This window comes from Pelophylax lessonae (genome assembly GCF_965119305.1).
Source record: "Pelophylax lessonae genome assembly, chromosome: 6".
Taxonomy (NCBI): domain Eukaryota; kingdom Metazoa; phylum Chordata; class Amphibia; order Anura; family Ranidae; genus Pelophylax; species Pelophylax lessonae.
The window spans coordinates 85,664,909-85,685,209 of NC_138773.1; the positions used below are offsets into that span (position 1 = coordinate 85,664,909).

General features: G+C 41.1%; 1 protein-coding gene across 2 annotated transcripts in view; it reads left to right on the forward strand.

The window, feature by feature from the left end:
• MAD1L1 (mitotic arrest deficient 1 like 1) overlaps window positions 1-20,301 on the forward strand; it is a 1,208,181-nt gene that overhangs the window by 712,005 nt on the left and 475,875 nt on the right. For both annotated transcript variants that reach the window (XM_082260829.1, XM_082260830.1), the window contains exon 14: window positions 13,657-13,745. In XM_082260829.1, coding sequence (XP_082116955.1) covers window positions 13,657-13,745 — 89 coding nt within the window. The remainder of the gene's footprint in view (window positions 1-13,656; window positions 13,746-20,301) is intronic.

A 20,301-nucleotide genomic window follows, 5' to 3' on the forward strand; every position in this document is an offset into this window, starting at 1 on the left:
AACAAAAGAAACTAAAGATGCCGGAATGGTCATTGTCTCAGCTCTCACACTTGGGTTTTCAACTTAAATGTGTTGGAAGTGTTACTGGTAACAATGGCAGACCCATATCAGGCCAAATGCCTTGAAATCCTGCTACATATATTATAGTTTAACAATGTTTAATAAAAAAAACAATTAATACTGAGATAAGGATCATTTTTAAATCCAAATATTAAAGTTGTTCACAATTATAAACATAAGATTTATATCATAAAAATTAAAGTTATTGTAAAGTCTCGTTTTTTAAAAATAAAATAAACAAACATGTTATACTTACCTCCTCTGTGCAGTTGGTTTTGCACAGAGCAGCCCAGATCCTCCTCTTCTCAGGTCCCTCATTTCTGCTCCTGGCCCCTCCATCCTATTGAGTGCCCCACAGCAAGAAGCTTCCTATGGGGACCCGAGCCAAGCTACAACTTTGTGTGTTCATTTAGACACGAGGCTGCCGTTAAGCCCCACCCTGTCTCTCTCCTGATTGGATCACTGACTTTGACAGCCGCAGAAGCCAATGGAGCTGTATTTCAGCCAATCAGGAGGGAAAGTCCCAGGACCCCAGGACGGCCGAGGGAGTCGTGGACATCGCTGTACAGAGAGGGTGCACAGATAAGTATTTGGGGGTGCTGGGGAGGCTGCTACACACAGAAGGCTTTTTATTTTAATGCATAGAATGCATTAGGATAAAAAACTTTCATGACTTTACAATTCCTTTAAGGATTAGAATGAAAAATAAAACATAAAAATTATCCACAATCTGAACAAGCTCACACGGGACTTTTGTGATATCTGGAAATAATTGAGCTCCTAGATTTTATGAATGGAGGGGAGAGAAATATAGATTGTGGGATAAAAAAAGGAAACGGAAGAATGAGCGAAAAGAAGGTTCGGATTAGCGTATGGACCTCTATCTCCTCGTTGAGCCCACCCGGCACGAGGGTATCTAAGTTGTAAATCCAAAGTTTCCCTCTGGCAGAGACGCTTAAAATGCTCTGCTGTTGGGAAAGTGCCCTGTATGGATTCAATAACACACTCTGAGTCCTGAAGAGGATTTTTCATGATGTTCCAAAAAGTGTCGGTAACACTGTGCTTTCCTTACTGCCCTCTACAAAGCGACCGTGTTCCTCGAACTTCTTCCTCAAGGTATAGATAGTTCTCCCTACATAATACTGTATAGGCCACAAGGACAAGTCAGGCAATAGACCACAACTTCTGTGGAACAATTGTAAAAATTCTTAATGGAATAAGTTTTGACTTTGACAGTAAACTCTTTTTGACCGTGGGTAACATGTTTACACGTAAGGCATAATGCCTTGTGGCATTGGTACATACCTGTTAACGGAATGAGACATCATTTTTGTTTAAGCGGCTTTGCTGAACATTTGAGCTTACTAGGGGCCACTAGACTTTTTTTATGTTCCTAGCCTTCCTATAGGCCATGGGTGTCCAACTTTTTGGCTTCTCAGGGCCACATTGAGTGTAGAGAAATTTTCTCGGGCCGCATATAAAATATATACTATAGTTAAGGTATATAAGTAATAAAATGCAGCCGCGCCCTTCCCGCGCTGCCGCGCCCATCCCCCCCGCACTAATTTAACACAACTAGAGGATGAGCAAATGAAATAGAATCGGTATACAGAGGTTTACTTCTTCTGAGAGATAATAAAGGAACACTCTAACCACCATGACCACTACAGTGATTTGAAGTGATCATGGTGGTAGGAGTCAGAAACACTGCACATGCTCGCCCCCCCCCCTCCCCTCCGAGGCAGCCTCTGCCTACCATTAGTTGTAAATTGCTGTGGCCGTGCCCCCGACCTGACTTCCTCCCCAGCAAAAAAAAAAAAATTGTCAGGGGGCAGTGGGCCGCAGGTTGGACATGCCTGCTATAGGCAATCTTGGGTTTTATTGGCAAGATGGTTTTAAGGTGTGAATTTTCCAAAAGGGTTGGCCAATGTTTGGTCAGTACCTGTTCCATTTTTTATGATGGAATTGATTTACAGGTACTTGCCTCACCGAATCCTGTGTGTCTTTGCAAGCTTATGTTTGGTCTGTCAAGTAGGGTATACATTTCTTCTAAAAGAGGTTCAGGAAAATATTTTTCAAAACATTTTTTTGTCAGTAGAATTCTTTGTTCTTCATAATCCTCATCACTGGTACAGTTCCTACATAATCGGCAGAACTGGCTCATAGGAATATTGTTGATCCATCTGGGGTGATGAAAACTTGTGTAGTGCAAAAATGCCGGCCGTAGGTTTAGTGTAATTCTTGGCTTATATTTTACCTTCTTGTTGGTAAAACTTAGGGTCCAAGAAGTCTAGTTGAACTGAATTATGTAGAGCAGTGGTCCTCAACTCCGGTCCTCAGGGCCCACTAACAGACCAGATTTTAAGTATTACCTTGGGGAGATGCAGACTAGAGCAGCAAATTATATCACCTGGGATGTATTTCAGTTATCTTGCAAATCTGGCCTGTTAGTGTGCCCTGTAGGCCAGGGTTGAGGACCACTGATGTAGAGAGGTGAATGACAGACCATATGTATTGGCATTGCAATGACTCACAAAATCTAAAAACAGGGCCATCCCAGAGGACAATAATGCCATCTTTATATCTCCCATTAAAAAAACATGTGGAAGGTGTAGGGGTTGTTGTGCCAGATGTAATTGGCCCTTCCAGAGCCCAATGATAAGATTGGCGTAGCTGGGAGCAAAATTTGCCCTCATTGCTGTGCCATTTACCTGTAGATAAACATCCCCATCAAACTCAAAATGATTGTGGGTTAAGCAGAACCTGGTGGTGTCCACTATAAATTGCGCCTGCTGTGAATTAAGTGATGGATCTTCCATTAGGAATTGGGATACAGCTCGAAGACCTACTGTATGGGGGATGCTTGTTGTTCGTTCTAAAAGATTAACTCCATCCCTGATGTATGAGGGAAGGCCTTGTGCCAAAGGCTGAAGAAATTAGTCTATATTTTGTGAGAAGGGGTTAGTAATGCTGTCCATAGCTGCTACTAAAGGTCTGCGAGGTGGATTATCCTTATTTTTATGTATTTTTGGAATGTGAAAACTTTGCGACCTTTTGCCACCTTTCAGGCTTCAAACATAAAGATATAAAACTGTAATTTTTTGTGAAGAATCAACAACAAGTGGGACACAATCATGAAGTGGAACAAAATTTATTGGATATTTCAAACTTTGTTGACAAATAAAAAACTGAAAAATTGGGCGTGCAAAATTATTCAGCCCCTTTACTTTCAGTGCAGCAAACTCTCTCCAGAAGTTCAGTGAGGATCTCTGAATGATCCAATGTTGACCTAAATGACTAATGATGATAAATAGAATCCACCTGTGTGTATTCAAATCTCCATATAAATGCACCTGCACTGAGATAGTCTCAGAGGTCCGTTTAAAGCGCAGAGAGCATCATGAAGAACAAGGAACACACCAGGCAGGTCCGAGATACTGTTGTGGAGAAGTTTAAAGCCGGATTTGGATACAAAAAGATTTCCCAAGCTTTAAACATCCCAAAGAGCACTGTGCAAGCGATAATATTGAAATGGAAGGAGTATCAGACCACAGCAAATCTACGAAGACCTGGCCGTCCCTCTAAACTTTCAGCTCATACAAGGAGAAGACTGATCAGAGATGCAGCCAAGAGGCCCATGATCACTCTGGATGAACTGCAGAGATCTACAGCTGAGGTGGGAGACTCTGTCCATAGGACAACAATCAGTTGTATACTGCACAAATCTGGTCTTTATGGAAGAGTGGCAAGAAGAAAGCCATTTCTTAAAGATATCCATAAAAGGTGTAGTTTAAAGTTTGCCACAAGCCACCTTGGAGACACACCAAACATGTGGAAGAAGGTGCTCTGGTCAGATGAAACCAAAATCGAACTTTTTGGCAACAATGCAAAACGTTATGCTTGTCGTAAAAGCATCACAGCTAATCACCCTGAACACACCATCCCCACTGTTAAACATGGTGGCAGCATCATGGTTTGGTACTGTTTTTCTTCAGCAGGGACATGGAAGATGGTTAAAATTGATGGGAAGATGGATGGAGCCAAATACAGGACCATTCTGGAAGAAAACCTGATGGAGTCTGCAAAAGACCTGAGACTGGGACGGAGATTTGTCTTCCAACAAGACAATGATCCAAAACATAAAGCAAAATCTACAATGGAATGGTTCACAAATAAACATATCCAGGTGTTAGAATGGCCAAGTCAAAGTCCAGACCTGAATCCAATCGAGAATCTGTGGAAAGAACTGAAAACTGCTGTTCACAAACGCTCTCCATCCAACCTCACTGAGCTCGAGCTGTTTTGCAAGGAGGAATGGGCAAAAATTTCAGTCTCTCGATGTGCAAAACTGATAGAGACATACCCCAAGCGACTTACAGCTATAATCGCAGCAAAAGGTGGCGCTACAAAGTATTAACTTAAGGGGGCTGAAAAATTTTGCACGCCCAATTTTTGTTTTTTATTTGTTAAAATAGTTCGAAATATTCAATAAATTTTGTTCCACTTCATGATTGTGTCCCACTTGTTGATTCTTCACAAAAAAATTACAGTTTTATATCTTTATGTTTGAAGCCTGAAATGTGGCAAAAGGTCGCAAAGCTCAAGGAGGCCGAATACTTTTGCAAGGCACTGTATATAGCCTATTCATCTGTGACATAAGTCATATTGTAATTTAATGTTCTTAAATAATATCTTTCCAATCTGCAGCAAGTGCAACGCATTATGGCTACCTGGAGGTGTTCTGTACACAAAATGTGTAGAGAACTCCGGCTCACTGATTTTTCCCAAAGTCTACACTGATACAAGTCAGTTTTTTTATCCCCTGCAACAAAAATTAAATTTTTGGTAAGATACTCCCAAAAGGGAAATAACACCTAAAGGGATGCAGACCCTGTAATTTTCCTCAAAGCCCTGCAAGGTGCAGCAGCTGGTTGATAATTATGACACCATGCCCATTAGACTCATTCAGCCCAGAGGAACAGTGATTTCTTCATAATATCAAAAGGTCTGAATCTGCAACAAAGTTTGTTAAAATCCTTGCACTGTACATAGATCACACAGAGGGAAATGTTTTTTTTTTTTCTCAACAAAAGTGGAGTTATACTTCAAACATTTCCACAACTTTATCCCTGTCTGGTGTGTTCCTTGGCCTGCTTGATGCTGTTTGTTCACTAAGGCTGGCCATACATTATACAATTTTCTTGTACAATTTTCCTTTAGATTTACCAAAACCATATAATATCAACCCTAAACACTTTCAATTTGTATGCAATCAGGCAGGCCCTTGTATTACATAGTTAAAGGTAAATCTAAAGGAAATTGAACAAGAAAATTGTATAATGTATGGCCAGCTTAAGGTTCTGTAACAAACCTTTGAGGGATTCACAGAACAGCTGCATTTATGCATTTATACTGAGATTAAATTACACACAGGTGCAACCTATTTGCTAATTAGGTAACTTCTGAAGGCAATTGGTTCTGATAGATTGCAGGGGTAGCAGAGTAAGGACTCTTTCACACGGGCGTTCCGTATGTCCGTTTTTCATCCCATCCGTTTGCGGATGAAAAACGGACATAATGTATCTCTATGTAAATACGGATGTCAGAGGATGATCATCCTCTGACATCCGTTTTTTGTCAGTTCAGTTCAGTTTTTTTTGAACGGAGGAGAACCCTATGGGCTCTTTCACACGGGCGGTCCGATCAGATCCGCCTGTCAGTTTTTTTTCATCGGATCCTCCATGCAGCTCTATGGGGCAGCGGGTGTCAGCGGAGGTCACCTCCGCTGAAACCCGCTGCCATCCGCATCCGATCCTGTGCTGAAATCTGGACGGATGGAAACCCTATTTTTCCATCCGTTCAGTAATCGGAGCGGAGCGGATCTGATGAGAGCGGACAAGCGGTCCGCTCTCCGATCCCCCATAGAGGGCAGCGGGTGCTGTGACACCTCCCTCTCCGCACTGCAAGCGGAGACGGAGCTGTCATCCGCCCGGCTCAGCGGGGATCGCGGATCGATCCCCGCTGAGCAACACGGATCCGCCTGCGGAGGCGGACCGTGTGAAAGAAGCCTATTTTTTCTTCCTTTCAAAAACCGGAACTGAAGCAAAAACTGATGTCAGTGGTGTCATCCGCAGACATCCGTTTTTACATAGACATGCATTATGTCAGTTTTTCATCCGCAAACGGATGGGATGAAAAACAGACATACGGACCGGATGACACAAGTGTCATCTGTGTCCGTTACAAAAAAAAAAAAAGGACCTGATCGGGCAAAAAAAAAAGGAACGCCCGTGTGAAAGAGCCCTAAAGGGGGCTGAATACAAATGCACACAACATTTTTCAGATATTTATTTGTACAAAGATTTGAAAACCATTAATCATTTTCCTTCCACTTCACAATTTGTGTTGGCCTGTCACAAAAAAATACATTTATGTTTTTAATTGTAACATGGCAAAATGTGAAAAATGTCAAGGGGTATGAATACTTTTTCATGGCACTGTATTTTCATGGTGGGAAAATGTGTCTATGATATCCTTCTCTTGGAAAAACAGTAGGTTTTGGCTTGGAAAATAATTTTCTGGCTATTGATTTTTTTATTTCTTTTCCCCTTGAGATTGGTTAGATTTGGGTGTCTGTAAATTACCATTTATGGCAGATGATTTGTTTTGTGTACTGTACAAAAGCAATCAAAAACTAGCAATCTAGTTTTACGTACTATGGTTTACCGATCTGATTTTGGCTATTACTGTATCAGCAAAATTGGATGTAATCATCTCTTGTCTTTTAGCACGTCATTTTATTTACTTCTAACTTTTTATGTGCTTATTTTTCCTTAAATGGCTGGCAGTAAATTGTCCACAATACCAGTACTATGCCATTGTTACAAAAAAAAAAAAAAAAAAAATCTTTAATTTATTAGCTATGCTACAGTCTACCTCAAGTATGTGTGACAGCATCCATAACATATGCAGGAATAAAATGAGCGATGTTTGTAAAAATGCTGGGAAAAATGACCACAAGGTCAGATAAAGTAATTTTCTCTATTTTTCCCTGTAACAATAAGTACAAGATAAAACACTTAATGTGTCATTAACATCAAATTCTGACGTTTAATTAAGGATAATTTGAAGCAATGAAGCCACGGCGGCTGTATTCTAGATAAAAGCCATCTGCTGTTCCAGAGTAAAATGCTAAGTGTTTTATGTTAGAGGGTGGTGTGACCCAGTGTGGTGGCAGTACACACACCTGCTTGTGTTTAATATACAACCCTACTCACACAATCCCCTCTGCTTTTATTCACAAGGCCAAAAGATTTAGTGTACAAATAGGTATTGTCAAGCTTCTTGGTCTGCTGATGCCTTGAATGATGCTAAAAAGCTCAAGGGGGAAATTCTCATACATTTTAAATTGAATATGCTTCTAAAGTTGAGGACCCTTGAGCAATAATTGAGATAGGTATCCCTTAGCTTGGAGTGAATTGACAGTCCAGCCTTTTCTCTCTATCATTTGTTTAAAAGATGAAAGTTGAAGCCTTTACTGATTTCACTGGAGAAAGGTATAGTGGACTTATTTCCACAAGATCCAAGATATCAAAGCCATAGGAATCAGATCTATTTGGAAAGCACATACAGACATGGGCTGAGGCACTTCTATGATTGCTCTCCTCTGAAGAGAAAACAGAGCCAGGCTTCCTTTATTTGTGGCTGTTTGAGAGCTGCCTGTGACATTTCTAGCTATAAAGAGAATTTGTCATTGAAAAAGAGCACTTAAACATGCAGAAACTCACTAGATTAAAGGGAAACAGGCACACAATTTGGCAAATAATAGAATTTGAATTTGGTCTTAAATAGGGATTGACTTAGGTGGGTTCGGATCCTAGTCCCAACCCATCTGAGCAATCCCACCAGGAAGCTGTCATTGTACACCACCAGTCGTGAGCAGCCTAGTCTGGGCTTGTGTATGTGCAGGCCAGGGCCAGGAAATGTCTTGCTGCTTATGATTGGGGGTGTGCAGTGACTGCTTTCTGGCGGGATTGCTTAGGTGGGTTGGGACTAGGATCTGAACACACCTGAGCCAATCCCTATTCCTAAATATTAAAGTAATTTAGGCTGCATATACATGATTTAATTGTATTTAGCGTTGCTTAGTTTGTCTAAATTTGACTCTTCAGCTTGACCATTATGAGGTCAGAGGTTGCTACCTTGTCAAATAATTGATGGCTGTTATGCCTGGTGGATGACCATAGAACACACATGGACACAATACATAATAAAATAATAAAAACAAGTACATGCAGTGGATGGCATCACAAACAGACCCACAATGACAGAATAATATGGGTACTGACGGAAAAAAATCAGAAGTATTGGGCCACATCCATATGATTGAAAATACAATGCCTGAAGTGTTCCTGAATGGGAATTTCGTGTGATTGAAAATAGCTAGATCTTGATTAGGCACTATAAGTGGCAAAAACCCCTATAAATAGATGATTGAAGCAAAAAACCAAAAGAAGGAGAAAAAAATCCCCTGAAATAGATATGGATCCAAAAATTGGAGATTGAGTGGTATTTCAATTGCTCCTGAGATAGGAGATTGGTGCTGGCTGGACGATAAGGACTCCAAATAATGATGATGTCCGTCAGAATATGAACCAACGCAACAACAGGTGTAGCAATCTTCTCCAATTTTGCATGAGCATTGATAAAGCGATTCCCAACCGACCGTTCAATAGTGAGGTTACCTGTCCCACATGCAGTGGGGGAGCAGGTGAAAGGGTCTTTGAGTGCTGGCAAGTAGGAGAGATTATAGACCTTGAAGTCGTGAAATATATGTGAAAAGTCCGTACCTCCGTGTGTGAATCGGCGGTGACCCGGCGGCTTGTGCAGTCTCACAGCGGCGTAGTCCCATTCAGCGCTTGCTCCAGCCGAGTCTCTAGACAGTGACGGACAGGTCCGTGCCGCACGGTCTCACGTCACATCCGGTAGCGGCGAGCAGCGTAGCCAGGGAAGCCGTAGCCGACCAAGTGCTGTGGGGGTCACCTTCACACGTCAAGGAGGTTGGTCGTAGTGATGCAGTCCAACTGGAAAGGCTGACGCGTTTCACCGACTAAGTCGGTTTCATCGGAGCTGATTAGAAGGGAGCCATGGATTCCCATTTATAACAGACAATAATTAATTGATCACATTCAGGTGAATGAAAATTAACCCGTGGCCATCAACATGTTTTAACATCATTTGACCACCAGGTGTCAGTATGCTGCTTGTACATTCAAAGGGAAGCCATAATAACTCCATAGGACTTTACTTGTACAATGCACATCTCCACGGCAACTAACACAGGACCATGCCGGGTCCTAGGAGCCACTCAGCATGGCCGAGTATAGCCACAACATGTTGATGCACAATTTAGAAAAAATTGATTAAAAAGATAGGGGCCTCTGGAAGCCCGATATAACCATATCAGTAGAAGAGGCGGGGTTACTTGGAAAAGCGGAAACACAAATGAAAGTAAATTACCCCATAAGTGATAAATCTGCCATCTACATCCCCTCTGACTATTCCCTCTCTTTTATCAGTTCATTAATTACTTTTATGTCCTGACCCATTATCAGATTCTCGTTTAGTATGAGCATATTATTGATATGACTCTTTACGTGGGTACTCTGATCTGGGTCTTCCTCCCCCTAGGGAATCCTAGGTATCCCGGCCATCACTAATGGCGTGAATACGCTCTGGGTTATTATATGGCCCTGTTTAATAATGTACCTAACTGTCCCCATAACATGGGGAACTAGTGGTAGTTTGAGGACATATATAGTAATAGTATTTTTCTTACTAGGTTCCCCTTTATGATAGTAGATCTTCGATTGTGTGACTATTTGCAGCACTTGTTACCTCTGGGTCTTCTAATCCTCTAGTTTGATTTTGAATGCACATTGTAATTTACTTTCATTTGTGTTTCCGCTTTTCCAAGTAACCCCGCCTCTTCTACTGATATGGTTATATCGGGCTTCAAGAGGCCCCTATCTTTTTAATCAATTTTTTCTAAATTGTGCATTAACATGTTGTGGCTATACTCGGCCATGCTGAGTGGCTCCTAGGACCCGGCATGGTCCTGTGTTAGTTGCCGTGGAGATGTGCATTGTACAAGTAAAGTCCTATGGAGTTATTATGGCTTCCCTTTGAATGTACAAGCAGCATACTGACACCTGGTGGTCAAATGATGTTAAAACATGTTGATGGCCACGGGTTAATTTTCATTCACCTGAATGTGATCAATTAATTATTGTCTGTTATAAATGGGAATCCATGGCTCCCTTCTAATCAGCTCCGATGAAACCGACTTAGTCGGTGAAACGCGTCAGCCTTTCCAGTTGGACTGCATCACTACGACCAACCTCCTTGACGTGTGAAGGTGACCCCCACAGCACTTGGTCGGCTACGGCTTCCCTGGCTACGCTGCTCGCCGCTACCGGATGTGACGTGAGACCGTCCGGCACGGACCTGTCCGTCACTGTCTAGAGACTCGGCTGGAGCAAGCGCTGAATGGGACTACGCCGCTGTGAGACTGCACAAGCCGCCGGGTCACCGCCGATTCACACACGGAGGTACGGACTTTTCACATATATTTCACGACTTCAAGGTCTATAATCTCTCCTACTTGCCAGCACTCAAAGACCCTTTCACCTGCTCCCCCACTGCATGTGGGACAGGTAACCTCACTATTGAACGGTCGGTTGGCAATCGCTTTATCAATGCTCATGCAAAATTGGAGAAGATTGCTACACCTGTTGTTGCGTTGGTTCATATTCTGACGGACATCATCATTATTTGGAGTCCTTATCGTCCAGCCAGCACCAATCTCCTATCTCAGGAGCAATTGAAATACCACTCAATCTCCAATTTTTGGATCCATATCTATTTCAGGGGATTTTTTTCTCCTTCTTTTGGTTTTTTGCTTCAATCATCTATTTATAGGGGGTTTTGCCACTTATAGTGCCTAATCAAGATCTAGCTATTTTCAATCACACGGAATTCCCATTCAGGAACACTGCAGGCATTGTATTTTCAATCATATGGATGTGGCCCAATACTTTTGATTTTTTCCGTCAGTACCCATATTATTCTGTCATTGTGGTCTGTTTGTGATGCCATCCACTGCATGTACTTGTTTTTATTATTTTATTATGTATTGTGTCCATGTGTGTTCTATGGTCATCCACCAGGCATAAGTGCTTCAATAAACTGTTTTACACAATTTTCACTTTACTCAGCTATCTCAGTGCAATTATTTGGGTCTATATCTGATCACCTTTTTTGGTTCTGTGAAGAGGTTTTGGAGGCAATTTTGTTTCCATCACATTTACAGATACCTCCCCTTTTTTCTTTATATGCTCATTATTTGATCAATAGGCACCTGATTAGCCACGTCTCAGCTGAGCGGCCCATTTCCCTTCTTTTTTACATGGACTAAGAGGCCTTCACAGGAACCATGTTTTCTTTGTTTTTTTCTATAAATAATTGATGGCACCTGGCATCTTTCTGCTACTGAGAGTTTCTAATTTTGTCCTGTTCTAAAGAGAAATGCAAACAACTTCATGGCTCTATTATTTGATGCTGTTAGATTCACTCTGAAACTGGTGAACAGAATGTGAGGGAATCACTTTACAGGGCAGGAAATTACATTTCAAGTGACCTTTGATTCTTGACTCTCAAGCCATATATTCATCTATATATATATATATATATATATATATATATATATATATATATATCACTACGGTTAAAAATGAAGGTTGATTTGAACACACTAACCATTAGCAATTTGAACAAACGAAAAAAAAAAATTAAGATTTTCAAACAAATTTCTACTGGTGTATGTCCAGCTTAGCAATGGTTATTATTGCAGTTGTTGTTCAACAGTTATGATGGTTTCAACACTTTGTATAAGCTTGGCTACTGTTTTGTTCGGTAAAAGAACATACATTTTTCAGTTTTCATACACAGAAAGGTTGTGGATTTCTTTGTCAATCACCTTGTGTCCAATACTGTTAGACTTATCCAATAAACTGTGCTGTAACTCATTCCAGCTGATTTGTATTCACTTTACTGAAGCAAGACTTGTACAATTAAGCTGGTCATACACTGGTAAATTTTGTCCTCCTTGCTCCTTAGATTTTATTTTGTCACTAGTCAAACAGTCAAAGATTTTGAATCCAACTATTAGGGAAAGTGAACAAGTGTTCTAAAAACAAAAAAAATCTGTCAAAACTGTACTGGTCTGTAGCCAGCTTTAGGTTTGTGTTACTGCAAAAATTAACTTTTGATAAACCGTGCATCGGTAAAGAAAAGACCAAACCGTTTTCTTTCCCCTTACCTGTGCAGCTTTGCACTTTTTTCATCCATAGAATTTTCTAGGATCTAATATCCTGTGTATCGTGCTGTACTCTGTGGTTCTTCAAGCCAAACCCTACATCGATTTTGTTCTGTAGTTTTGTTGGGGTCAGCAGCTGGAACCAGTGAGTACAGTGGAGGGGCACCAGAGATAGAAACTTTTAGAAGTGTCGGTTTGTTCTGTTCCTTCGATTTTCAGTTTATACCATGATCATATCCGTTTGAGGTGCACCAAATGGAAATTTTGGTGCCGAAAGCGAAAATTTAGGCTGCAGTTGGCTAAAATCGAAAATTACATTTTTTTTTTTAAATATATACGATTGTGTTATATTCAACTTTCTAATTATTATCATGAATTTAAATTAATATTATTTTTTTTGTCTGAAAAAAAAAAAAAAAAAACACACCTTCAAGTTGAAATGCATTGAAAATGCAGCAAAAATTGCACCTACTTTAACATATGTTTTCAATATAAAAATTTAGCATATTTAAAAAAAATTATCTAACAAGAAAAAAAAGAGCTGCTGTTGAAAATGCAGTCATCTTAATTCTGAAACCACACCCACACTAAAAACAAATTTAAACATCTACTGTGTGAAATATAAGTATTACAATATATGTACTTATGATATTGATTATATTACTATTATTTCAGCAGTAGCTTGTTAAAGTGAAACTTTGGCCTAAAGTGAAATTCTAGCTTTATGCCCTCCTCTGCTATATCTGGCAAATCCTTTTTTTAAGGGAGTGAGTACTTAGTTTTGAAAGGTACATACTCCCACTTCCACTCAGATTTCCTAGGCAATCTGAGGAAAAGTTTGCTCCCCCCCCCCTTTGCCTGCAGCCTCCTGGGACTTGTTTCAGGTTGCAGAGGGTTGCGGGATCATTCACAGTTCAGTGGGAAGCCAGCTATGAAGCCACAAAGAGTCACAGCCGGCTTCCCCTAGTAAACATACCAGCACGAGGGGCCCGAAGACCAGCGAAGAACCTGCCTAGGTGAGAACAGCGCTGGATTCCTAGACAGGTAAGTGTCCTTTTAAGAAAAGTCAGCTACAGTATTTTGTAGCTGTGTGCCAGACCTAAGGCCCCCCATATAAAGAAAGTTGACCATCTCTGCCGTACTGTTTTTTAGCGCATAGGAAGCAATTTATAATGGCGTTGCATTTATAATTGTATTAAAATATATATTTTTTCAATTAGCTAACATCAGAACTGAAACTCTTGAAGTCTCAGATGGGTACATCAGACCAGAGCCTCTCTATCAACAATGAGGCCACCAACTCTCTCAGGTATGTTAAAAATATATATATATATGAAACTTTGTGCAGCCTAATTTAAGTATGATTCATTGTGTATTGTTTGTCTGTCACATAGAATAGCACAAGTGATAAAAACATTTTCCTCTGGGTGATCTGTGTACATTGCAAGGATTTTAACAAACTTTGTTGCAGATTCCTTTCCTTTGTTATTCTTAAGAAACCCCTGTTTGTTCCTCTGTGCCTCTGTGCTGAGTAAGTCTAATGGGAGTGGTTTCATAGTTATCATTCAGCTGTGCAGCTGCAGAGCACTAATGAGAAAACCTGCAGGGCCTGCATCCATTTAGACGTGTTCCTTTTGGGTGTATCTCACTAAAAATGACATTTGAGTTGCAGGGGATGCCAGAAATATGACTTGTATCTTAGTGCAGATTTTTGGGAAAATCAGTGAGACAAGCAAGAAATTATGTTTCTGGGGTGTGGTCAGTACACATTCTGTGTACAAAACCACTCCAGGTAGCCATATTGCATTGCATTTTGAGAAAATTACAGAGCCGCAGATTAAAAAGGAAAGTTAACTTTTAATAACATTTAATTACGATATGATTAGGTCCATGTATGAGCGAGTTTGGGGTGAAGTCATTTGACTGGCCTGCACAGAGTCCCGACCTCAACCCGATAGAACACCTTCGGGATGAATTAGAGTGCAGAGCCCGACCTTCTCCCAGTGTCTAACCTGACAAATGTGCTTCTGAAAGAATGGTCAGATATTCCCATAGACACACTCCTAAACCTTGTGGACAGCCTTCCCAGAAGAGTTGAAGCTGTCCTACAGACTAAAACTAGGATGCCATTAAAGTTCATGTACGTGTAATGGCAGGTGTCCCAATACTTTTGGTAATATAGTGTATGTAGTTATAAACAATATCAGGAACCTTTTTGCATATTGTAACTTTTGGATATCTTCCATATCGGTGGTCCTGGAGTCCCTCACTCATTGCTCTACAACTTACCCCTTTGAGGTATTCCCTGGATACTGCTAAAGTCTCAGTTTTTTTTTAGTTAAAAATAACAAACATGTTCTACTTACCTGCTCTGTGCAGGGGATTTGCACAGAGCAGCCCAGATCCTCCTCTTCTCTGGGGCCTCTTCTGTGCTCCTGACCTCTCCCTCCTGATGAGTTCCCACACAGCAAGCAGCTTGCTATGGTGGGCACCTGAGCTCAGCCAGAGCTCCCCGTGTCCATTCAGACACATAGCCACTGCCCCTCCCCACCCCTTTTCTCTCACCATTGGCTGACTGACTTTGATTGACAGCAGCGGGGGCCAGTTGCACCACGCTGCTGTCTCACCCAATAAGGAGGGGAGTGCAGGGAAGCCAAGACACTCCTGCAACATTGCTGGATCTGGATGGACCTCAGGTAAGTATTAGGCTCGCATGCGATGTCTGTGCGATGCAAATTCAGCCATACAGATAGTATGGCTGAATTTGCATCTGATTCGGTACAAACACGTACCGGGCCCTTTTTTGGGTCCGCTGCAGAATCTGATTGCATGGTGTTTTACACCTATGCGATCCGATTCATGTCCGAATGTCAGATTGCACTGCAATATGTGAACTGATCTGGGGGTGTTGTTAACTTGGAATTTACACCCCCAGCGATTTGCATATGGCAGTGTGAACTGCCTGTGCTGGGAATGCGATGCGGGAACCTGCAGTAGATTCGCAGGGTTCCTGCATCGCATAAGTGTGAACCAGGACTTAGAGGGGCTGAGGGGGACTGCTGCATACAGAAGGCTTTTTATCTTAATGCAAAGAATGCATTTAGATAAAAAAAAAAAACTGTCTGTCTTTACAATGACTTTAAGTTTAATTTACCCCCTCTTTTAAATATCCCCATAAACTAAGCTAGAGTTGCCTAGGAATACTTGTATGTGGGTCATCCCTGCCCCCAAGTATACCTGCATTATTGCCCCCTCACACACTCCTCCCAGTCCTAGCCCCCCCCCCCATTACTAGTTGTAGCTAACTCTAACTTTTTACTGTCTGCTTTTAGTGAGGTCTTCGTACAAACTTGTTGACCTTCCAAATACACATACAGTATAATGTTTGTTGCCAGGGTACCCTGGAAAAACGCTTCATGATCCTTAATGACTTCTATAAAAGCACAAGTAGCTTTCCTCCAGGAACCACACTTCTCTGCCCACGGACCCCCTCCGATGAAAGACCAGTGCTTCACTACTCAAGCAGAAATATGATAGAGTGTGATGAGAATGTCATCACCCAAATATCCTATACCGAAAACAATGCCCTCTATTCCATGGGACTATTATAGGCAATAATGTATGTGATCTTTTATGTAAAAAAAAAAGTATACAACAACTTTATTGATACAAATGCATTAAAAATAACTAAGATAGAGGCAAATAGTGGGTTACATGTGTGAACATCACAAAGTCAATTACAGTAGGAAAACGTGTCCAAAGTTGTCTATACTTTTTTTTTCTTAAAGTTCACATAAACTGTTGCCTATGATAGTTCAATGGAATAGAGGGCATTGTTTTCACTACTTCACTACTCCTTTCCATGCAGGCTTCCCAGACAAAAAAGTTGATGGGTATTGGCATTTCACTTCCGCAAACAGTCCTCCAACTACCCATTGATGATTACAAAGGGCACTGCCTCTTTCGTAAGGGCTTTATTTGTACTCATAAAGTTACCTTTGCCAACATTTACGTGCCTCACCGAAACCAAAATAAATAGTAAGGAATTAGGTGTGGTACCAGAGAGTTACACTTTTGTACCCAGATTCCTGATATTTATTACTGATAGAGGGCTAAGTTCACACTGTATGATGTGGGGTGTCCAAGCTGACATTTGTGGAGAAGTAAATGTCAAAATCATCAGATCTGCCACTAATGCTGGGTCTTTCAAGAGGGAATCATTGAGACACTTGTACCAGGAAGATGGTGCTGAGTCTGCAAGTGACAGTGTTACTGTAACTGGGGCGTGATAGGATAGGCTGATACTACCAGTATTCGAGTGTGTAGTGGTTTAAAGTTAACAATGCTATAAAAAGAAAGTCATTGAAGGTATAGGTGATTTGGACTGCTAATACAAGCAATCTTTGGAGGAGGGGTGATGTATTCGCCAAATACCTGTGGGCTGATAGAAGTTTAAACATTTTTTGACACATTTACGTATGGCTGCTGACAGAAGGGACTTGGTGTTGGAGGAGTCTGGAGTGGGTCTATTACAAAATTAAAGTCTCCTGCTAAGATTTGCAACCCCTCTGTGAAGTTAGGCAGGGTCTCAAGAGTTGATTCTAAAAAAAAGTTCAGCACAATTGAGCAGTGCTCCCATAGCATAGGATGAACTAAAGCATGTGAAGAATAAATCTTATAACAATCAGCTTTTCTGTCCCTCGGTTGCACATAAAAATGATAGTCCACCATATGTGTGAGAAGACAGTCTAATGAAATAGTAGCATACATAAATCGAGTTCAGCCGAAATCTTTATCTTAAGTCACCACAAGTGCGTCCTGTTCCCTGTGGATTAAACTTTTACCCAAAATAGGCAAGTGTAAGGCATATAGCATGATATCTCTCTGCTGCTTCCACACCAGCTGCTCGTCACTGATCATAGGGGATAATTTATGCTTTCTCAAAAAATAAAACACTGCACCATAGTGTAACTCTGTATGAAATTTATTATGCCAAAACCCCCTGTACTTACAAGATGTCAGTTACTGCAAGCATGTGTATAAATTGTGCAAATCTGTCAGGTTTTACCTTCGGATGGTACAGTGCCCTCGCCAAGCTCCAGCGGCTGCTAGACACCTTGTTCGTAACCTCCAGGTGGCGCGCTGACGTCCATGTTCGCCGTGTAGTCACGAACTGATGCGTTTCGTCATTACAGCTTCGTCTGAGGGTTGTAAGTGTAACTTTTACGGGGGGGTTTTGGCATAATACAGAGTTACGCTATGATGCTGCATTTTTTCTTTTGTTAGAGCACAGCATAAATGATCCCCTATGATCAGTGACGAGCAGCTGGTGTGGAAGCAGCAGAGGGACTTCATTGCTATTTGCTTTACACTTGCCAATTTTGGGTAAGAGTTTAATCCATAGGGAGCGGGATGCACTTGTGGTGATTGGTGGTGACTTAAGGAGGAGTTCTGCCTGGGGGACAAAAATGTAAATAAAAGGCAGCAGCTACAAATACTGTAGCTGCTGACTTTTAATATAAAGACACCTACCTATCCAGGGAGCCCGCAATGCCAGCACCCCAGCCCATTTGTCGTAAGGGAAACTGGCAGTGAAGCCTTTTTAGCTTCACAGCCGGTACCCTACTGCGCATGCGCGAATCGCACTGCGATTTCTAAGTGGCTCAGCAGAAAGGGAAGGAGGAGGAGCCACGGCACTGTCTCCTGGAAGTGGGGAAGGGTACCTGTAAAACAGGTACCCGTTTCCCCCTCCCTCCTGAAAGGGTGGGGAGGTAGCAGATTAGCGGAAAAGTTCCAATTTTGTGTGGACCTCTGTTTTAAGATAAAGATTACGGCTGAACTTGATTCAAGGATGTTACTATTTCAATAGACTGTCTTCTCATACATATGGTGGACTAACATTTTTATGTGCAACCAAGTTAAAATACACTTACATAAAAAGAACTTTCCTGCTAAATCTGCTAGATTTCGATCAATTGATGGCCAGACTAAGCTTTGGTTCTACATTTCCCTATATTGTATTGTATCTTTCTAGATGATTATCTTGGAAAAAAATGTATTAAAAAACATATTTTTGAATCTACATCAAAGTTCAAAACTATAGAGTATAGTATAAGATGTTAGTGTTGGGGCTTTTATTATATTTTAAGGCCATATGCCATATTTACATATACTTCAAAGTGTCTTATTTTCTCACTCACTTTTGCTGTCGAGTTAAATTTAGGACCAAATGACCTTGCACAATGATGGGTTTTATTGAACAGAAAATCTCAAAATTTCAAGTACAAAACTTTGTAACTCTAAACAACCTTTCTAAAATCTGTGTGACTGGGTAACTTTATTTTTATCATCATCAGTATGGAATTTCACTTGCTATTGACAGATATCTGATACATTACAGACATTTGAGCCACTGAGTGAATCAGTTGGTAAATAGCAGTGTGTCTCTGTTTGGAGGAACCACAGTCTTCCCCATTATATCAAATTAAGGTCACCAAAATCTGCTCACTGACAGTCTGATTGAGTTGGTGCCTGTAGCAAGCCTCTGAAGGAATACAGACAAACATGTCTGTTGTATTAGAGTATTTGCAGTTAACCCTATTGATTCTGCAAAAACTTTGAGTAACAATCTCACAGATTCTTAGAGAATAGTAAAAACTGTACAAAAAAAAAAAAACTGTGGTGGAATGGCATTTAAGCAATTGCTAAATAAAGGAGAATATGGGTTGGCTGTAAAGGTTCTAGATTTTTAGCTGTCGAGTATATAATAAATGGCACTGCAGCTCACGAATGCATGTAACGTGCGTCGTAGCAATACCCTGGTGCAGGTTCTTAATGAGGGGGGAAAACGAAAAAAAAGTATATCATTTTAAGACTGTTAGGTATTTTTGCACCTTAAAGGCTAAGCTCACCTTTAAGGGAAAAAAATAATAAAATCTCATTCAATATTTTGCAAGATAAAAATGTGCATTTATTATTTTTCCCCACATGAGCCCACAAAGCATTCCGCCTGCAACCAGTGGATGGCGAGTTAGGCTGCTGCAGAAACGACCTCCAGAATTCTGTCCATACCTCTGTATGGGCTTTCATTTATGAAGCTAGAGGACATATGAACAGACTACAAAAATAGTCCATCCTGAACTAGTCCGTACAAGCTGTCTGCCGCAGTGACAGACGAGACTGTCGTTTATTCATTCGCAGATCTCTAACAGTGTATAATTGCTCTGAGTATTTGTAAATGAATGTCCCCAGCCTGGTCACAGATTTGCTTTACAGCTTTGCATTCACTATTCCTTTAAGGTCTCATGCATGCAGGGCAGAAAAAGTCAGAGGCATTTGAATTTTTTTTTTTTTTTTTCTGCCTTTAAACACTCCTCTATGTCTGTGTCGTTGCACACATACTCGTTTAGAGGCCAACAAAAAAAAAAAACAGATCACTTGAGTATTCAGGAGAGGAGTGTTTTGTCAGGAAAAACGCTAGGGGCGCCCAAAAACGTGTAAACCCACCTAAACGCTAGGCATGTTTAGCGCTTGAGTATTCGTTCATTCCAATGGTCAGAATAAGTTAATATTCTGGCCAATGAATGAATGAACGCACAAACACTTGAGGCTCTTTAACGGCTTTAGGCATGTTTTTAATGTTGTACAGGGGAGGAAAAAAAGTCCCGTTTAGATGAGGCCTAACTTGCAGTTACAGAAGTAACAAGCCACCACCATGTTAAATTTTATGGAAGGTCCCAAGAGATTGTTGTGTACTGTCTGCACCAGCCTTTCTCAACCAGTTTGCCACGGCACACTGGTGTGTAACCAGAGGTCCTCAGGTGTGCCGTGGGATCATGGGAGAGAAGGGCTGTCAGATGAGCCAG